Here is a 20,616-nt window from a genome sequence, read left to right as displayed (position 1 = left end):
TCATTTTCTGAAAATAAATCCAAGATTTTTTGCTTGGAATTTCATAGACGTGTTGTCAGTAGTTCATAGAATAAAATAACAATGTTCACTTTACTCAAGCATATACCTGCAAAAAGTAAAATCAGAGAAACCGATCACTTTAAGTGGTCCCAATTTTTTTTCCAGAGCTGTGGGGTCAGATTATATTCTACATCGGCCTGCCATACATGTGCCACACTTCCTCAACAGACAGAATCACAGAGCGAAAAAAGGAGAGGAAGAAAAGAGTAACTTTCATCGGGCTGTGGAGAAGAAGAGCCGCAGCTGAGTTAGTAGGACGAGGTGAGACTGCTGTTATTCTGTTTTTATCATCACTTTTTCAAAGTTTGAGCCTCTTAAGCCTCCAGTTTGATGAAAGCTGGTTCAAAGACCTCTTCTTATAGGTGGCTTTTCTCCTTCTTCGCCTTTCATCTGTTGAGGAACAATCTGTAACCGTTGACTTGTAGCGGGAGCTGAAGTTGACATTTTTCTGTGCGGTCTACCTAAAAAAAGGCGTCGCCGCATGACAGTATCAGTGTGTAGAAACAATTTTAGATCTACAACAAAGCAATTAGCCAGCAGGTACTTTTTTTTTTTTTTTAAACAATTGAAGTAGTTCTTGTCGCTTGCTTTTATGAATTGAAATGTCGCGACGGATTTAATGATCTATCAGACTGAACGATGGCGCTGCGGGGTCAGCTAAGGAAAAATAGCAGTATCGACAGGTGAGGTGCTCATCTAGACCGCTCTCTAGTTTTTAATCAGCTCTACTAACTATTCCATCGGAGCCTTTAGTTGGATACGTTATGCTTTTAAAAAGCGTGACAGATACATATGGCAGTTCAGCTTGTTATTTAATCCAAACGTGGAGAGAGGATGGGAGCAGATCTGGAGAACATGGACGGGGGTGTAAGATTTTTCATGAGGACAATCTGGCTGTGGGGTTCTGTTTGAGTCAGACAGCAGATGACATCTGTCAGCCAACTGACGAGCGACCACATCCGTTGTTGCATAAACACAAGATTCAGATGCACCGGCTGAAGTGATTGGCTGCTCACTTTAGAGCCCATGATTGATATTTAGTTAATTGCGATTGAGCTCTCAGAAGTACCTGTCAGACCTCTAATAATAGTGCAGCTGTACTTTCATGTTGGAGTCATTAAAAGAAAGAAAAATGCCTAGAAGTTCTAGTCTCATCCAAACAATGGAGCATTGTTCAGGTTTTGTTGATTTTTTATTTTTTTTTTCCCTCTCCATTTATCCTGGTCGGAGCCAAGCTACTGATGCCGCTGTTAGAAGTCAGTCAGGGGAATAGTTCAGGATTTCTGAAGTGGTGAGGCTCTGCTGTGAGCATGTTGGTTTGAAGAGTACAAAAACTTTGAGTAAAAAAATGTAACCACAACCGTAGAGATCTACAACTTTAAAAAAAAAAAAGTGACACATCATGTATTTGCTTAATTGAAATAAACAATTACTCCTACTGCTGTTCTTGATTTAAATTTTTTTTAAATAATTTTTGTCGTACATTTTTTATACATCGATGTGAGCAAAAAATATTTAAACGGCATGTTTAGTTATGTAGCAGTTTTAATGTAAATTGGTATATTTCTTAGAATATTGTGCTCTTTTCACCCTTGTGCTATTTGTTAGTTAGTTTGTTAACGTTAGCGGGTTAAATAGCTCACCTGCAGTCGGCTCTTTGCCAACTGTATTTTGTTCACAAGGTAATATCTACAATCAAGTTGGTGTTTTTTTCTAGGTAAAAGCAAATTGTAGAGATTTTCTTTCAACCGTTTGGCTAGCACTGCACAGCAACAGTTGGGGAGGGGCAGCACTGCACTGCTTGTCAGGCGTCTTATTTAAAGGAAATCAAAATGTAGGTATGGATGACGTACAACTTTTATTGGTTTTAAAACCTTATAAAAGTGGATACTGGCAGCTGGTGCATGCTTAGTTGTAAGCTGTAATATCTGACCAGCAGTGTATGGCAGCTACTAGTGCCTTTAATTAGTCTAAAGTTAGATTAGCAATGGTTGTTCTTGAAGGCTGAAGCCGAGACCAAAGTGGAGTTCTGCTGTCTTAAAGCAACTCCAGTCTAAAAGGAAAAAAAAACAACCCAAAAATAACACATTGATTAATGTGAATGAGATTTTTATGAACCTATAATCCATAATCACATTTGCAGTGAAAGATTGCTGACAGAGAATCCGATGAGCGAATGGAGGTACGTGTTGGTTCTCCACCAGTGACGTTCCTGTCTGATAAATGTAGTAAAAAATTATGAATGTAAAGAGTTCCTGGTCATTCCTGGTCGTTCCTGGTCGTTCCTGGTCGTTCCTGGTCGTTCGCAGCAAAGCAGAGAAAGTAAAAATATGGCATTTTTTGAGTGTGTTTTTATTCTGACTTATTTTTATATCAGACAAGTTCCTCCTCTGTATGCGTTTCCCACAGGAAGATTATTGGTGGTGCGCTGCCTCCTGCCTCCTTTTCCCATGTGAATAACCATCCAGTGCAAATTTAACATCAATTTAGAGTTTAATAATGTTAAGTCAATGCAACATCTTTAAAGATTGTAGTTATTTTAAGATTGCACAAGTTTTCCTTTTTTATTATTTTTTTTAAATTAACAAGCTTTAACCTCCAGGACCCATTAATCTGTATTTATACTAAATGAGGAAGAGTTGAAGAAGGAAGGATATTCACTGATTTACTGCGTGCAACTTAAAATTCTTTCTTTACTAAGTCTCAACCAGACCCAGTTTTGTATTTTATCAGTTTTAAGCAAGAGCAATCTTTCAAAAACACGTAGAGATACTTTAGGCCCAGGCTGTAGGTGTGAGACTCATTGCGTATCTTCTTCTATGGTAACCGTAAAGGCATTTGCTTCCCCACCAACCCTGCCATTTTTCATGCATGCATGAATTTTTGCATAAAGAAGAGTATTTTATGATTCTGACCAGGAAGTTTATCGCTGTATGTAACGTGAGTGGTGAACTTAACAGATGGGACAAATCGAAGCTGCACACAAACCAGTCAATCACTCCTGCCCTCAATCTCACGTTGTGCTTCTTATTGATTAACTCCGAAAAACCCCATGACATCACAGCCAACAACAACAACAACAGCAGCAGCAGCGAGCCACTCTGCTGTTCAGGACCTTTCTCTTTAGTGCGCACTATTTTCTTGACTTGGTGTGTTTTTCTGTGTTTTTATTCGGGGCGGGGGTGGAGGAGGGTCTTACTTTTCCAGTCTCTTGCAGTCTCACTGTTGGCGCCATGCTTTCAGGGATGTGAATAACGTCTAGGCTGAATGTGGAGCACAGCATGCCTGGCTTTGGATTAGCAACGTGTTAAGGCCTGTTCTGTCTTTGTAGTGGAGGCACACGCCTTTAATGCTGAAACTGTTCTCTGACAGCAAAAATAAAAACGCAGCAGCGGCCCTGGCTGATGTTTAGTGCAGTTTGTACATGGAGGTGTGGAACTACCCAAATAGTTATGCAAACCTGCATGGCCATGCTAAGGGATCGTATAGCATCAGCAGATATTTAGTTTTTGATTTGCGTACACTAAGATGGGTTTTGCTTTGGCTGTTGTGGAAGTTGTGCTCTTAATGCAGAAAATGACATAATTGTTTGTCAGGATGTGTATTTTGAGGGGAATTAACCCCCCCCCCCCAAAAAACAATATGTCTTTTTTGTCCTTTTACAACAAGGAGAGCAACCCGTTTCCCTTCAGCAGTTTTCTGCCAGACTCCCAATGAAAACACAGTTTATCTCTTACACCACCGATCGTAATTCATTACTTTTATTTATTTCCAGAGGATTTTTTTCAGATTTCTGATCGACTGTTTTTGTCCAGTAAAGATACTTTTTGCACACTGTAAATCTACTGATTCCCATTTAAAAAACAAACTTCGTCTGAACTGGGTTTGTATATAAAAAAGGGAAGTGACCACTAGCCAGAACTAGTTTTGGGTTGACATTTACCAACATCAGACTTGGATAAAGGTTCACTATCAAACTCCGCATAAAAAAAATTTAACCACATTTTTTTGTTTTGTTTCTTAAAACATAAAAAAAAAAACTATTTAAAATATTGTAGCAGAAAAGGAAGAGACTCCCAACAGCTACAAAAGCAGTGTTATCTTATTTTTTCTATGATGTTGTTTTCACTAACTAACCAGAAATCTGCTCTGCTGCGTGTGGTTCTAAAATTTTGTGACGTGTTTGTGCTTTAAAAATTCAAAGTCTTGTTGTTTGAATGACAAATGCCACCGCAGTAATCCAGCACATGTCTGTGTGTGAAAGGTTCTCCTGCTACTCGGCACCATGGCTCCTTTCTTGAGGATCGCCTTCAACTCGTTCGATATGGGCATTCTGCCTCCTCTGGCTGGCCAGCCTTTCTGCGCAATCAAGATGAAGGAAGCTCTTACTACAGGTGAGCCAACCTTCGATTACATTCGCTGGACTACTTTTTTTTTAACATCTCTTGCAGGTTTTCTCATTTCTTATGTTCAAAAAGACCAAATGGTGAATTGTTTCCTCTGTCGCCGCTCCTGTCCTCCTCTTAGAACGAGGTAAGACGCTCGTTCAGAGAAAGCCCACCATGTACCCGGCCTGGAAAGCCAGCTTTGACGCACACATCTACGAGGGGCGTGTGCTTGAGATACTGCTGATGAAGACGGCGGAGGAGGCGCTGGCCGAGGTTACCGTCGGCGTCTCTGTTCTCGCCGAGCGCTGCAAGAAGGCCAACGGACGAGCTGAGTTCTGGGTAGGACATGGAACGTCCCCGTCTCGAATTTGGACAAACATGAGGGGGTTTTTATTTACCTGTTTCTTGTTTTGTGTTCAGGTGGATCTCCATCCATCAGGGAAAGTGATGATGGCTGTGCAGTATTTTCTGGAGGATGTGGATGCAGGTAAAAAGCTTTAGACGTTACAGAGCCCTACAAAGTATTCACACCCCGTGAACTTTTCCATATTTTGTCTCCTCAAAACCACAAATCTCAATATTTTCCAGTGAGATTTAATGTCATGGAGCCTGAGACCAGCCAATAAAATCCACTGCAACAAATTGCAATCATTCAGAAGTCACCTTTTTGGGACACAGTCCACATCTGTATAGTGTAATTTTAACATTGATGTAGATTTTTTTGTGAATGTTTCTGAGATTTGTTAGAGAAAATGAAGATCAAGGAACACAGCTGACAGGTTGGGGATGCAGTTGTGTAGAAGTCTAAAGCAGGGTTGGGTTATGAAAAAAAAAAGCAAAACACCCAGCTCTGAACATATTACAGAGTGCTGGAAAGAATATTGCATAACTAAACCCTAAGAAGACATGACTGTCTGAACTGACATGTGAGGTAGTGATGGCATTAATCAGAGAAGCAGGCAAAAGGCCCATGGAGGCGCTCAGATTGGTGAATTTGTTGAGAGGAAACTAATAGACCAGCTGATCACTCCACAAATCTGGACTTAATGGGAAACAATGCTGTTTCATTTGCCAAACACCAGACAGATGACCCAGCAAACATGCAGCAGAAGGTTCTCCGGTCAAATTGAAAGGCTGGGTCTACATATAAAATACTGTTCTTGGCAGATGGCCAGCATTCCACAAAATCCTAAACACAACATCCTGATAAAGGTTTTGTTAAGAGAATAAAATCGTTAACTTCTGGCTCGTTATATTCTCTTGTGCTCCCGGATTCAATGATTCCATGCGTGGAAACAAAAGCCACACAGAGATGACAGTCAACGCTACATTTCCAGAGTTTATCCTAACATTTAAAAGTATAAAATCGCATTGACAACACAGACACTTCAAACACACTAAAATAGACATTCATTTACCTGAGATAAATGGAAAAGAAGAAAAAAGAAAAGCAAAGACGTCTTTGGAGAAATTGCAAGAGCAAATCTGATTTGTTACTCCTGTGTACAAACTTTTATAGTAAAGGCGTATTCTTGTCTTTAATATATTCAAATAAGGCGTATCTTTGCTCATCCAACCAGGAGCGGTCTCGGACCCTCTTAAAAGTTAGAAACTCCCTGCAATTTGTTTTCAAGATCAAACATCGGTTGTCCCCTTTATCTAAGCCAAGTGGAAGCAGAGCTTCTCCTGAACTCCTGCTATTTTATGGCTTTTCACAGATCAGTGTGGAAGCTGGAACTTTTCCTGATTCTTTCCCACACAGACAAAGGGCAGTTCAAAAGATCTTAGCAAACAATCTGCTGTAACTACAGGTAACACAAAGGTCAATAGGGCAGAATAAGTTATTAATCTGAAAACTATAATTAGGCTATTTCAATCGAAATATGTTGCTAAGTTTTAAAACTAGCATATTTTAAATTTATTTTCTTAACAGTTTCTACCAGTGTTTTATAAGCCTGGCGGGCCACCAGGCTTTAATTGTGCCCCACCAGGCTAAGCATTGCTTATTCTTTTAAGTCTTTTTAAAATTTGCAAAGTTTGTATTTTTTAAAGATTTTATAGTTGGTGTTCAGGTGTTAATCTTCCAATCTTTTAATAACACATAATTGTCAAGTAATATTTTCTGTCAACTTTAAACATTTTTAACTCAAAAACACGACAGGTCGCTGGATGAGTGGCTGCCCTAGTGCCCAACCACCAGGCTTAGCAAGTTTTCTGAGGGAAACTTTGCTTAAGGAGATGCATGGTGGTGGCAGTTTCATGCGCTTTTTCTCAGGAGGGACAGGAAAGCTGCTCGGGGTAGATTGGATCATGGGTTGAGTTCAATAGTACTCCTGAGAATGAGCCAGAGGTTGAGCAGTGGGATGACTTCTGCCAAAGCATATTCATGTGGAAAAATGGCCCAAAGTCAAGATCTAAATTCAGCAAAACATTTGTGGCAAAAGTTGAAAACTGACATTCACAGATCCTGGCCGTCCACTCTGACTGAGTTTGAGCTGCTTTGCAATTAAGAATGAGTTAAAAAAAAAATCAGCTGCTAAGAGTGGTTTTATAAAGAATTGAAGAACTATAATGTTTGTATTTTAATTGAAGAGATTTAAGCGCCATAGATACTTTAGCAAAGCTTTATCATGAGCTAAAGAATAATACATTATATATTTGTAAGGCTATCCATTTGTGCTGAACTTTGTTTCACTTGTTACTTACACATGTTGTGCAATGACTGAACTGTGTTTCTCTGTTTTAAAGAGAGTAAGCACGCTGCGAAGGAGGAAGAAGCTCCTACACTCAACCGTAGACGAGGAGCCATTAAGCAAGCGAAGATCCACTTCATAAAGAACCACGAGTTCATCGCCACGTTCTTCAGACAGCCAACTTTCTGCTCTGTGTGCAGGGAATTTGTCTGGTCAGTCCAGTTCACATTTCAGTCTTTTAAAACTGCTTAGAGTCAGCAAATAAACTGCAACCACACACAAAATGTAAGAGTAAAAACGGAATTAAACACCTTACGTGTGGATGCGCCGATGTGCTGCATTTTGTGCTAGATTGCCAGAGAGCATTAAAGAGAACATGCTCCAGATTTACATCTTGATAAGTGGTTCTATTCTTTTCACTTGTTGAATTATTTAGCACTTGTTTTTTTTAGAATGCAAGTCCTAATCTTTAAATCAGGCAAATGGCTCCTCTGCTTCTCATAAGTTCTTCAATGTCCGGTCTCCATTTATTTCTCAGTAATTATAGAGTGAATATTACCAATAAATCAGGATGTTTCAATCCACACTGGGCATTATATAGGAAAGGGAACAAAAAAGGAATATGAAAACGAGTTCATTCATTTCATTTTTACTTTCTTTCACAGGGGACTCAACAAGCAAGGCTATAAATGCAGACGTGAGTTTATGTTAATATTTAATTTTAGGAAGAGAGCAAAATATCTGTCTTGTGCTATAATTGAAATGTGATGACACATAAGGGTAAAATTCTCTAATGTTGCTTTTTTTTTTTTTTTACAGAATGCAATGCAGCCATCCATAAGAAATGCATAGACAAAATCATAGGCAGATGCACCGGTACTGCGGCCAACAGTCGGGATACTGTGGTATGTGACCCACTGTTTTTGCAGCACATCCTGTATTTGAGCGTTCTCCATGTGCCTCCAGTTTGTTTTCCAGTCCAGTGTGGGCTTTTCTCACTTTTTGTCTTCTTTTTTCTGTACGTCTTCTTTTAATCTTAATCCTCAGATTGATCTTAATGTAGCATAAGTGCTATTACCATCTATCTGCAGTAAAGATCTTTTAATAAGCACTAATGTTCAACAATTTGAGAATTACTCAACCAAATGCACCTGGAAAAATGCTAATAGTCTGTTTTAAGTAAGATGTATAAGTTAAAAGATCACAAATGTTTCCTTGGGCCTTATTCTGCTAGATATATTGCTTTTGATTATTCTTGTTTTGTTAAGTTTACTTTTTGCAGTAATAAAGATTGCCTTAGTTTGTCTTCAAACTAATATTTAACAAATATTACTAAAGTCCAAGTGAGAGATAAATGGACATTATCTAACACTACTTTAACCAGCAGTAGGAACAGGCCTGTTGGACTTTCCGTCAGACGTTGGTGACACTTTTGACAGATAAATCTGATAAAATTGAAACACACAAACCAGAAATGACATTGCAGGTCTCCAGTTTGCACATGATTATTTTACTGAGTCATTAGAGAAATCCTCCTCATTCCCACAGTTCCAGAAGGAGCGTTTTAAGATCGACATGCCCCACCGTTTCAAGATCCACAACTATATGAGCCCCACTTTCTGCGATCACTGTGGGAGCTTGCTGTGGGGTCTGGTCAAGCAGGGCCTGAAGTGTGAAGGTAAAGCACAGAGATGGTGAAACAGGAAGCAGCTTTCTGGTTGTGTCATTCTGCTTGACCGGCTTGTTTGACTGTGCTTGCAGACTGTGCCATGAATGTTCATCACAAGTGTCAGGATAAAGTGGCCAACCTTTGTGGGATCAACCAGAAGCTTCTAGCTGAAGCATTAACACAAGTTAGCCAGGTGAGTTGGTCATGAATGCTCCAGTAAGGTGTCCTCACCATCAGAATAAAGGATGGTGCACAAGACTCGTCTAATTAGATTTATTTTGAACAGGCAGATATTTGATCAGTTATTCATTTGTGTTGTGATGTTTTACTTCTTAAAATAAATGCATTCTTAATCTCACTTGCATAACATCTTTCTGCGTTGTGGCACTGTGAACTTTGGTCTTTGTCCAGCCATGTTTACAGTTGTTGTAAATTTTCTAATTATTTACCCATTTTCTATTTTTCTTGAATGGCATGTCTTTTTGTTTTCCCCATTTTAAACAGTTTCCCTTTGTCAAAGAATTGCAAATAAATGTTGTTCAACTTCCAACTTAAAAAAAGGAAAGCATGCGAGAATAAAATGCCTTAGTTACACACATTGGAAATGTTTGAGGCCCCATTAATTGTGGCAGCAGTGATTTTATCAAAAACAAATGTAAATGTGGAATTATTTTTACCCTAATATAAAAATTGCTCAAGTTAAAATCCTAGTTTTCTCAACATATTACTCCAGTAAAAGATCCACCTACGGTTGTTTTAGACATCTTTACGAGCAGCAACCAGCATGTCTTGAGTTTTCACATTTCTCCAATACGGAGAGAGTTTAATCTTAAAATGTAGAGATTTTGCAAGGCTGTCAAAAAAATCCTTAAATGTGACACTAGACCTGAACAGTTTACAAATCCTTGTTATTTTTGAGAAACACAACAGCAACATTAAGAAGAGAAGAAATTACTCTCTCATCGGCTGCATGATGAACCTTTCTTATAACATTTTTTATTTATTTATTTTACCCCGCCTTCCACCAGAAATCAACTCGTCGCTCGGATCCCAACCTGCCTGATATTGGTGACATTGGAATATATGATGAAGTAAACAAACTTGCTGGACTTGAGATCAACGGTCAGTAATCGCATTTCTCTAATCTGCATCTACAGTACTTGACATATTTCTATATGGACCCCAGATATGGAAAGAAACAGCTTTGAAGCAGGTTTGTGAATTTTTTTTTATTGCTATCTGTGTATTAGATGGGTCCCCGTATGGTAAACTGTGGGAGGGATCCGCCCAAAGACCCCAGTCTCGTCTTACTCACCTGACCCGCGTCAATGTCGACAACTTCGTCTTCCACAAGGTGTTAGGAAAAGGCAGCTTTGGCAAGGTACCCTCACTCATCAGCTTTATCTGCAGTGGAAAATGTAGATTATAGACAGTTGATAATAAAACTGATTAGTCATCAGGCGCCTATCTAAATGTTGACGTTTACCGTTTTCTCCTTGCAGGTCCTCCTTGCAGAGCTGAAGGGCCGCGGAGAGTATTTTGCCATAAAGGCTCTGAAGAAGGATGTGGTGCTGATGGATGATGACGTGGAGTGCACAATGGTAGAGAAGAGAGTCTTGGCTTTAGCCTGGGAAAACCCCTTCCTCACTCATCTCTACTGCACCTTCCAGACCAAGGTAATCCTTCTCCTCAACTGTGAGCCGCTTAGCCATTTTTTCTTTTCTTTGCTGCACTCAGTTCTTGATTTGGATCTTCTCCACAGGAGCATCTGTTCTTTGTGATGGAGTATCTGAACGGAGGTGATCTGATGTTTCACATTCAGGAAAAAGGACGCTTCGATCTTAACAGAGCAACGTAAGTGACTTCTGCCGTCGTTTCTTAACGTTGACCCTTAAAAGCTCTCAGATTTGTTATCAGAGTGTGGGTTAAATGATCCTTCGCTGTATAGAGGAGAACATGCTCATTTCTTCGCTGCATGTTGGTCTTTTCTTGCACATAGTGCTCTGGAGGCTGGCTCATATCCATCTGCTTCTTTTCATTAGCAGACTAAAGCTACAGAGTAAAGAGTGAAAAAAAACGTGTAGCGTTGTGTGTTGTGTTCGTGGGGAGGTATCAGTTACTGCCACCCACCTCTCATCACACTACGGGAATCCCTCCAGATAAACAAAAGGCAAGCTGGTGATAGAAAGTGTGAAAAAGCTCAACATTTGGCTGCACTTCAACCAACTAAGTTTCAAAAAGTCCCATGTTTGAAAGAATTTCTCCCAAGCAAAGATTTCAGTGGCTTGCAAAGGTATCACACAAAGTACTTTATAATGTTAAGTGGAAGGAAAACGGTACATGATTTATATTGGTTTATATTTTACTAATAAAAAATGTAATAGTGTGGTGTGCATTTTTAGGCATGTTTTTCTTCAGAAAGGCCAGAGAAGCTGATCAGAGGTAAATGAAAGGCAACATTGGAAGAAAAACTCCTGGAAACTGCAACAGTCTCTGTTCACCTTCCAGCAGGACAATGGCTCTAATCACACAGCCAGAGTTGCAGTGTGTAGTTTAGGTGAAAGCATTTTCATGTGTTCAGTCAGAATCCACACTTGGATCCAACTGGGACTCTGGAAGAAACTGGAAACTGCATTCATAGTTGCTCTATTTGAAATATGGCTGAGCTTTAGCGATTTTGCAAAGACGGAAAATAGAAAATATGTCAGCCTCTCGATGTTCAAAGCTACTGGAGAGATAACTTAAGACTTTCAGCTGTAATTTCCACACAAGGTGGTTTTGCAAAGTGCTGACTCAGTGACCAAAAGATTGAGATTGTTGTTGCATGAGTTTCCTCCTTACAGATGACGTAAGAAGCTGGAGGGACTCTGAGTAGAGCTGCTGCTCCTCTACATCGAGAGGAGCCAGTTTTGCTGCTCGGCCTTCCAGTTAGGATGCCTCCTCTCGGTTGGCCTGAGAACGCTTTGGGATTCCCCAAGAGGAGCCCAGGTCTCTGCTGAGGTTACTGCATACAGTGACTGGTCTCCCAGTTACATCTCCTGTAGTTAAACCAGTAGTTGTGTGTTGGACATGAGCAACACTGTACTTTGTAAACATGAAACTCTAATCCTGTGCTGTCAGCTGTTTAATCCTCCTGCCTCATGTTGGATATTGGATCCCTCAAGAGATGGGCAGAGTCGGCTTCATCACCGAGTTGTATTTTACTTTATTTTGTCAATCAAGTTTGTTCGTATGTTGTCTGTTTTAACTAAAAAGATTAAAAACCTTTATTCTAATAATTTTAAATGAACTATGGGTAGTTTTTGGCTTTTTATCCCCAAAACTAATCGAACTTCTCTTTAAGAACAATGATGTATAAAAAATATATGAACTGCATTTAGCCCCGTTTCAAATGTCCGCCTGGATGTTTTTGCTTATTTTAATTGTACGCAGTTCTTTAAATATCCTGTGAGTAAATATATATTTGCCCATTTATCAATAACAACTGGAACTTTAGATATCTAGCAAGTTATTTTCGCAATTGACCGTCTATTAAAAGATTGCCCCTCAGATTAATTTCACTTGCTGCTACTGCGGGGGTAAAATTACCGTAATAACCCGAGATGGGCTGGAAAGCGCAACGTCTCCCCTTTCAGAAACCGTTGGAATTTTTCAGATAGCACAACGTGTGGCAGAATTACGGTACTGCAACTCTGGCTGGATCGTCGCCACTGTGTTCGGTCTGGCAGGGTTGAAATACTAAGATGTGATCAAACTAAGATGGAATAATGAGTAAGTTTGCAGTATCTTGATAAAACAGCTGTGATTGTGCTTTCTCACTAAGCTTAAGTTTGAAAATGCCAAAAGGCGGTAAACATTTTCAAACCCACAATGTTCCGTAACAGAGAACATTGTTCAACCTTCACGCTCTCTGCTGAAACTCTTGCTCACTCGCACATCTACTGTTGCCATTGTATCACCTTTAACAGTCTGCTTATCACACTTTGAGATCAACAAATCGTGCTTTTTCCACACACAACTGCCTCTGCAGACATTTCTCAACTAGTCTGAAAACTAGTGTCGGTGAGTAACGGTGTCAGCATGATGACCAATCATCTGGTTCCTGGCAGCTGCTGATGTCTCTGTCCCTTTCTAGTTTAGCACCCTAGTTTATTCAAGGAATTTGGAAGATTTTCTGTGAATAGTTCGTTTATATCAACCTGTAGAGGAAGAGTTGCTAAGCTCAATTTAAATCTTTTTTGTTTATCGTCAGGAAGATTTAAATTGAATAGTTTTGTCACCTTTACTGACAAGCTGGAGATCCTCTTTCTTATCGGTTTGTTTCAGATGTGTTTGGATGCTATTTTGTGATGACCACAATCTTCAGCATTTCTCTCATTTCTGTCCCAGTTCCTGAAAACATTATCTTTGGTATAGCTTAATCATCTGGATGGTACCAATACATCCATTGATCACTGAATGCTGAATATTTAGCTGTGAATGTTGCTGCTGAAGTCGAGTTTCATCGGCCCAGACGATGCTTTTCAGTCTGATGTTTGATTTTAGTGAAGCTGTGTGGATTGTTTCCTCAGCTTTTCCAGTCTTAGCTGACAGGAGTGACAGCTGCTGTTTGCTTAGTGCTGGTATTTCTGGATAACTTGGTGCCTGTAATGGTTTTTGAGTCACTGTTGCCATTATTATCACCTTTAACAATCTCCTTATCACACTTTGAGATAAACAAGTCATGCTTTTTCATAGACGACTTCATCTAAATTTATTCACACCTTTTACTGTAGACCAGAGAGATTGCTGCGAATGAAAATCCCAACAGATCCTCAGTTTCTGAAATCCAACCATCATACCACATTGAAAATCACTTGAATTGTCTTTGTTGTTCATTTTGATACTCAGTTTGAACTCCATCACGTTGTCTTCTTTGTCTCTAAATGCCTAAATTCATCGTGTTTCTTCATTTGGTTGGATAATTCTCATTTGCACAGGTTTACCCCCTAAAGTTTGTGGATGGGTTGCATAGAATGAAATTACACAAAATATCTGTGTCTGGGTCTGTGTTGCCAAAAATACAAATGCGGCAGTAAATTAGAAAAACTGGTGCCTTTTTAAAGTTTTTCTATGTGCTTTGTAACGTTTTTTTCAGTGTGGAGCTGTGATCTCGTTTGAGTTGAATTTGAAACTCCTTACTTTAGTCCTAAAAAGGCTCTTTCTTGTCGCTGTGACACAATATATACATCCTGTTTTTGGTGGTCTGCAAGTTGTCCGAGACGCCCAGCCTAAACGAGAACCATTTCTACACGCAACTTCTGTGTACATTTTCCTGTTTCTACACAGCTTCCCGTACTACCGAGTATTTGCATGACACGTGCGGCGGAGTTTGCAGATTTTTGGCATGTATTTGGTACAAAGACTCTCTTAGTGTGTTTATTATTATTTTGTGTGTGTGACTGCACATGCTGTCACAGTCAAATGGAGAGCTGTGCAGTTATCTGTAGCATCTGCTTATGCAACACTTTTCCTTCAGAGTTTCAAATGACCTCTTTTACTAACACAAAACCGGTTCCCTCTGTACATACTTTTGACCTGTTAAACTGTAAACGAGAGTCTGCTCCAACTTTTTAACGACGTTTGCGACGCAGAAGCTAAGCACGCAATCCGGACTGCTTTCCAGATCCTATTTTAGGTTTCTGTTCATGCTGAGGTCTTTTTATTTACGCAATGAGATTATTGTTGTGCTGGAGCTACAAGATCATTTTCATCACCACTGTTAAGTGAGACATTGAGCAGCCATAAGCAGACATCTCGCTTGGCTCCTGTCAGCGGATCCTTTGCGGCGGGCGAGCAGGAGGTGGACCGGTCTGTTCGATTGCTCTCGCTGATGAATTGTTCCACCTGTCGCTCGGTAGGAGAAGCAGGTCAGCGATAGGCTAATCTTTCAGCTCACACAAGCTCTTGGGTTTCACATTATGAGAGTGTTAGTCACTTGTCTTCTACACCAAACAAATGTCCTCCTGAATAATTCAGGACGACGCTGAAACAAGTGCGGTGTTCAGCTGTTGGCTCCGCGCTGAGGCAACCGCAGCGTCGGGCGGCAATTTTCCATCTGAAACGAGTCACTGATTTTCTGTCCGTCTCCCTCAGGTTCTACTCTGCTGAGATCGTTTGTGGTCTTCAGTTCCTGCACTCCAAAGGAATCATCTACAGGTCAGAACAAAAAATATGTGTAGTACTTAAGTCTCAATTAACAACACATGCTTAAAGACATTATTTTTCTTCTCTTTACACACATTTTTTCCCCATTATTTCTATTAACACCTTTACTCTCAGCCAAGCTGCTGGTTGTTTGCGAGTGTAAATGAAAAACTGCTTGGTTAGGTAATCCCACACACTTCTTTGCCGAGAAAGTTTAAATACCATTGTGTGGTAAAGCAGTCACGAGCAAAGGCTGTTAGGAAAACTGACTGCAAAACTGCACGCACAAAAAGCATGTTGAGGAGAAGGAGCGAACTGGCATGCAACTGTGGTATCATAAACGGATTTGAGAAACTACAGAATACATAACGATGCATTTTAATATATTAGAGACGTAAAATTCAGTACCAGAGTGATTATGTTAAGTGCTTTTTTATGTTGATGATTATTGCTTTGTTTCAGCTCATTTTGCTGTACTTGAGCTACAGATCAAATATATTAAGAAAATGACATTTCAGGAAGAGATAAAAGCCCAGTTGGCTAATATAAGGGTTCCACCCAAATAATATAGAAAAAACATTGAATATAATCCAAGAATACAAAACTCCATCAGTTCATCATAACTGTATGAAATACAATCACAGAAAAAAAAACCCATAAAAACACAACTACAAAGTGTTAGAACCTCAAATTCAGCAGCTTCTGTGACATTACGTGACATTACTAAAAAGGGAGTTTTAATTCAGAAATGTTTTGACCCACATCATCTCACAGTTGACCATCACTGACACTTTCCACAAGAAGGGTAACCCAGAAAAGGTTGCTGCTAAAGAAGCTGTTTTTTCACTGTATGCTGTATCCATCAAAGGAAAATTGAGTGGAAGGAAAACAAATGTTAGAAAGAGGGGCACAGAAGGCATGAACTGCAGCTGGAGTTAGAGCTTCAAGATGCAGTAAAATCTAAGACCGAGGCTTCAAGTGTCAAATTCCTTGTTTTAAGCCTTTTCTGAAAAGGAGACAACAACTGAAGCATCTTAGTTTGGACCAAGATAAAAAGGACTGGGCTGGTGCTCACTATGCAAAGTGCTGCTTTCAGATGAAAAATAAAAGCTGCATTTCATTGTCTCCATGCCAAGCTGCGCTGATGGCAGTGCTTCTTGAAAACAGGGCATTGAGTGCATTTACAGTGCAGGACATGGACACACTTTTCTGTTATTTCTGTATTTAACTCAGTTTGTTATTGATCTTATGTAATCAAATTTCCTGAGAAGTTAAACTCTGGTTTTTATTGCTTATTATAAGTCACAATCATCAACATGAACAGTTGGAATATATTAGTCTGCGTGGGAGGAACCTATAAGATATATGAATTTCACTTTTTAATGGGACACTTAGTAAAAATTAATTGTCCCACTTAATTTTTACTAATTACGTACGTATTTGTATGAGACAATTGGGATTTAATAAGCTTTGGCTTCTTCCTACTCCCTTTTGTACTGGATATGAAAGTTTTTTTTTAAGGTTTTTATTGTTGCATTTTCTTGTCTTGATTTTTCTCTGACATTTTACATGTTAAAAATAAAATAAAGATCTACGGAAGAAAATTAACTGAATTACTCGAATTAATCGGAGTAATCACACATGAAAATCATAATAAATGCTTGTTTTTACTGTTTATCAAATGTTCCACTTGTCAAAAAAACCCACAATAAATTGAAATAACGATTTGATAGGAAAAAACTTATATCTAGCATTAAATGTAACATTAGACAGTACAAACGTTATTTGAAAGCAGGAGCAGACCCAATTAGTCATAAATCAGCTGGGATTCAAACAGTTGACACTTTATTGCATTAGCATTAATATCAAATCATTCTTCAAGGGTCATTATGTGATGAACCTTACCTTCATTCAAAATAATTGTACATAGCAACTGGAAACCGACAGCGGTTTATCTTGTTTAATCCTAATCTTCTTTGTTTAAAATTTTTCAGAGATCTTAAATTAGACAACGTGATGCTGGATCACGAGGGCCACATAAAGATCGCTGACTTTGGCATGTGTAAGGAGAACGTGTTCGGGGAGAATCGGGCCACGACTTTCTGCGGTACCCCCGACTACATTGCTCCAGAGGTAAACCGGGTCGCGCTTACAGGCCCTCCCTTGTTCTGAAAGATTTCCGCTTGAAACAGACTCGGTTTGTTCAAAAGGCTTCAGACTTGAACGCTTTCTGTTTCGGCCCAGATCCTGCTGGGACAGAAGTACTCGTTCTCAGTCGACTGGTGGTCGTTTGGGGTGTTGCTGTACGAGATGCTGATCGGTCAGTCGCCTTTTCACGGCGACGACGAGGATGAGCTGTTTGAGTCCATCCGCGTGGACACGCCCCACTATCCCCGCTGGATCAACAAGGACGCCAAAGACCTGCTGGAACGGGTTTGTGTCACATGACTCATTTTAAGTCAACAAGAGATGCAGGTTACTAGCAACTGTGTGAGTAAGCTTTGAAAGATTAGCTAACCAGGTCAAATTGCATCTAGTGCATCACTGTGTTTTGATTCATAGAACATATCCTTTGTAATACTCTTATATCCAAATGTCTTTTACAATAAAGGTGCAGCTGAAAAAATGTAATATATGATCATCATCAGCTTTATTAAAGACACAACTAAGTCCTCATGAGAGGGAAAAAAAAGAAAAATAGTAAAAAGTTTAATATTGTTTAGATTGTTTACATGTGGAGAGAAAAATCTCAACCCTTTGAAACCCCAAAACATTAGAGTCTCTTATTATTACCTCAGATTATTTCACTTATAACAAGACAATTTTCCCATTTTATAAGTGACGTACTGTGCTAGTCGAACTGGTACTTTTTCATCAATGTTAAGGAATTATTGGCTTACAAGAAGCGGCTACATCTTTCTGAAGAGTTGTCAGATGCTTTTTCTTATTTCAGGTGTTCTAAGATATTTGCACTAAACACTAGACCAAAATACTTGCTAAGATTTTATGTCTTTGCAGCGTCGATGATTATGGTAATTTTACTAAACCCGGATTGCAGACATGTCATGTCCTAATTTAATCTAACTTTTTTTTTCGTCCCCTTCATGCAGTTGTTTGAAAGAGACCCCTCACGCAGGCTAGGAATCGTGGGATCGCCTCAGTCGCACTCCTTCTTCAAGAGCATCAACTGGCAGGCTCTGGCGAGGAGAGAAGTTGAACCTCCCTTCAAACCCAAAGTGGTGCGTTTCACGGTTTTTTTTTTTTTTTTTCAGAGGAAAGACATTACAAACCACAGACCCTGCGCTGTTATCTGATGATGGCCACTCTCTTTTAGTTTCTCTGAGATTTGTTTTCTTCTCGTTTCCAGAAAGCTCCAAACGACTGCAGTAACTTCGATCGGGAGTTCCTCAATGAGAAAGCGCGGCTTTCTTACAGCGACAAGAACTTCATAGACTCCATGGACCAGACTGCATTTGCTGGATTTTCATTCATAAACCCCAAAATGGAGCACCTTCTAGAGAAGTGATTGGTTTTTAGCACCAACCTGACTGAGGAGTTCCTCCTGTTGCTCATGGGACATTTCCCCTGCTTTCAGACAAATGAGGTGTTCCTCAAACAAATCAGTATTTATGTAACGTTCATTTCGGGTGCAAACTATTCTCTGTTGGTACATATAGAAAATAATGCCTGTACTGTATATATTGATGTTATTGTATTTGTGTGCATGCCTATTATTGGTTATGACTGCGAAAACCTGTATGAGTAATAGGAACATGGTGGGAGGCTGAAAATACTTTGACTCCGTGTAACGTCAGTGCTACAGCCTTTTTGTTTCCTTCGTCACATGCAGCTGACTGTAACTGGAGACGGTAAACAATGAAGGGAGGAATCGGCTTCACGTGTGAACTGTACTGTTGTAGAGTAATTGTGTAAATCAGGTGAGCGCATGCGTATGGCTCAGAACAACATGTCTGTTTTCAAACTGTAGATCAATAAGGAACGTTATCTGTCAGAAACCTCCGGACTCTTGCTTTTGATTTAAGATTCAGCCGTGGTTGTGTTAATTTCTGAAGATGAAAAGATCAAATTTAAACGCAGTCCGCCGCCCGTTGCTGTACGGAACGCTCCTGCCAAAAGACGGTGGTAAAGTTATGACTAAAGAGAGTTTAGTAATTGTTATGTGAATGTAGTTAGGGAGCAGGACATCACTGAATTGCTGTATATAGATATTTTAGATGTATATTGCTGTATCATGTATATTGGTTCGGTAATGATGTAATTTTTTTTTTACTATCTCCATATTTACATCTGATTTAAAAAGCATAACATCAGCTCCCAAGACTGCTTCTTTTTTGTTTGTAATAATGAAGCTCTTAGGTTTATGTACATCTAATCTATGGTACAAAGCATTGTTATTAAAAAGATTACATGGGTTGGATTATGTTTGTTATACATGCTTCTACTTTATAGTCTGAACACATTTCTTTTGTTTTTTAACCTATGATTACACTTAGTTTTTGGAAACTAAGTGTTGAAATGAGCCAATTAAATGGTTCCCTGAATGCTCCTTCAGTTTTTCCACATTTTATCATATAATCTCAAACCTCAGTGTATTTTATTAGGTTTTTATGTGGTAGACCAACACAAAGTAGACCACAGCAGGAATTGATGATTATTTCATTTCGACAAAAACAACCCTGAAAGCCGTGCCATGTAATTGTGTTCGACTCTGATTTAATATCCCAAATTAAAATCTAATTCATTCAATAGTTGGTAAATACAGCCCCCGTGTGTGTAATTTATTCTCAGTCTAAATCTAGCTGTTCTGTGAAGGACTCAGATTTCTTGGAGAACATTAGTGAAAAAGCAACATCAGACCAAAAAACAGGAAGAGGGAGAAAGTAGTGGAGAAGTTTAAAACGTGATTTAGTAATAACCCAATATCACAGAGCGCAGCACAATCCGTCATCTGGAAATGGAAAGAGAACGGTAAAAATACAAACCTACCAAAAAATGACCAGTCGCCTAAATTGACAAGCTGGAAAAATGGAGCACCAATCAGTGTTTAGGGAGACTCTGGTAACCATGGAGGAGCTGCAGAGTACCAAGAAGAAAACAACGGTTGAAACAAAACTATAGAAAATCCAATTTTGTTGCCATAAACCAGGTGGAAAAAACAAATGTGGAAGAATGTGATCTGGTCAGATGAGACCAACATGCGTGTTTTTATATACACTGTATACTGTAATCAACCTGAATATCCTCCCAATGGTGAAGCAGGGTGGTGACAGTATCATGCTGTGGGATAGATTAATCAGATCTAAATATAGGACAATGTTGGAAGACTGGAGCAGACATTTACCCTTCAGCCTGATTAGGACTATCAACTTAACTTGACTTTCTTTTTTTAAAATAAAATGGCAACTTTGCTAGGTTAATATGTTTATTAACGTCTTAAAAAGTTCTGCTTTGTCCAGGCATTGTAGTTTTCTTTAAATCAAATAAAATTATTTCTAAATTAGTCAGTATTTGTTTCAAATGTTGTCAGATCTTTACTTTTGTGTTTGTTGCATATTAATATGCAAATAACAAACATCTTTCAACCAAAAATGCACGAGAA

At 39.2% G+C, this 20,616-nt stretch overlaps 1 protein-coding gene across 2 annotated transcripts; it reads left to right on the top strand.

Annotated features, from left to right (window-relative positions):
* The first annotated feature begins 214 nt into the window (after positions 1-214).
* On the top strand, positions 215-19,437 carry prkcda (protein kinase C, delta a). Of its 2 annotated transcripts, none has more exons than XM_008409891.2 (18): positions 215-321; positions 4,325-4,454; positions 4,588-4,787; positions 4,869-4,935; positions 7,197-7,353; positions 7,807-7,838; positions 7,961-8,046; positions 8,690-8,819; positions 8,903-9,003; positions 9,839-9,932; positions 10,061-10,191; positions 10,313-10,486; positions 10,573-10,664; positions 14,946-15,008; positions 16,991-17,129; positions 17,241-17,429; positions 18,107-18,235; positions 18,364-19,437. In XM_008409891.2, exons 2-18 carry the CDS (start codon positions 4,346-4,348, stop codon positions 18,520-18,522), a joined length of 2,052 nt encoding a protein of 683 aa, XP_008408113.1. In that variant the 5' UTR covers positions 215-321; positions 4,325-4,345; the 3' UTR covers positions 18,523-19,437. The 2 variants fall into 2 exon arrangements, with proteins under 2 accessions (XP_008408113.1, XP_017160459.1); XM_017304970.1 differs by lacking the exon at positions 215-321 and adding an exon at positions 644-743.
* Positions 19,438-20,616: the final 1,179 nt, after the last annotated feature.

This window comes from Poecilia reticulata, linkage group LG5 (assembly GCF_000633615.1).
Source record: "Poecilia reticulata strain Guanapo linkage group LG5, Guppy_female_1.0+MT, whole genome shotgun sequence".
Taxonomy (NCBI): domain Eukaryota; kingdom Metazoa; phylum Chordata; class Actinopteri; order Cyprinodontiformes; family Poeciliidae; genus Poecilia; species Poecilia reticulata.
This window is presented reverse-complemented; position numbering and strand designations above follow the sequence as displayed.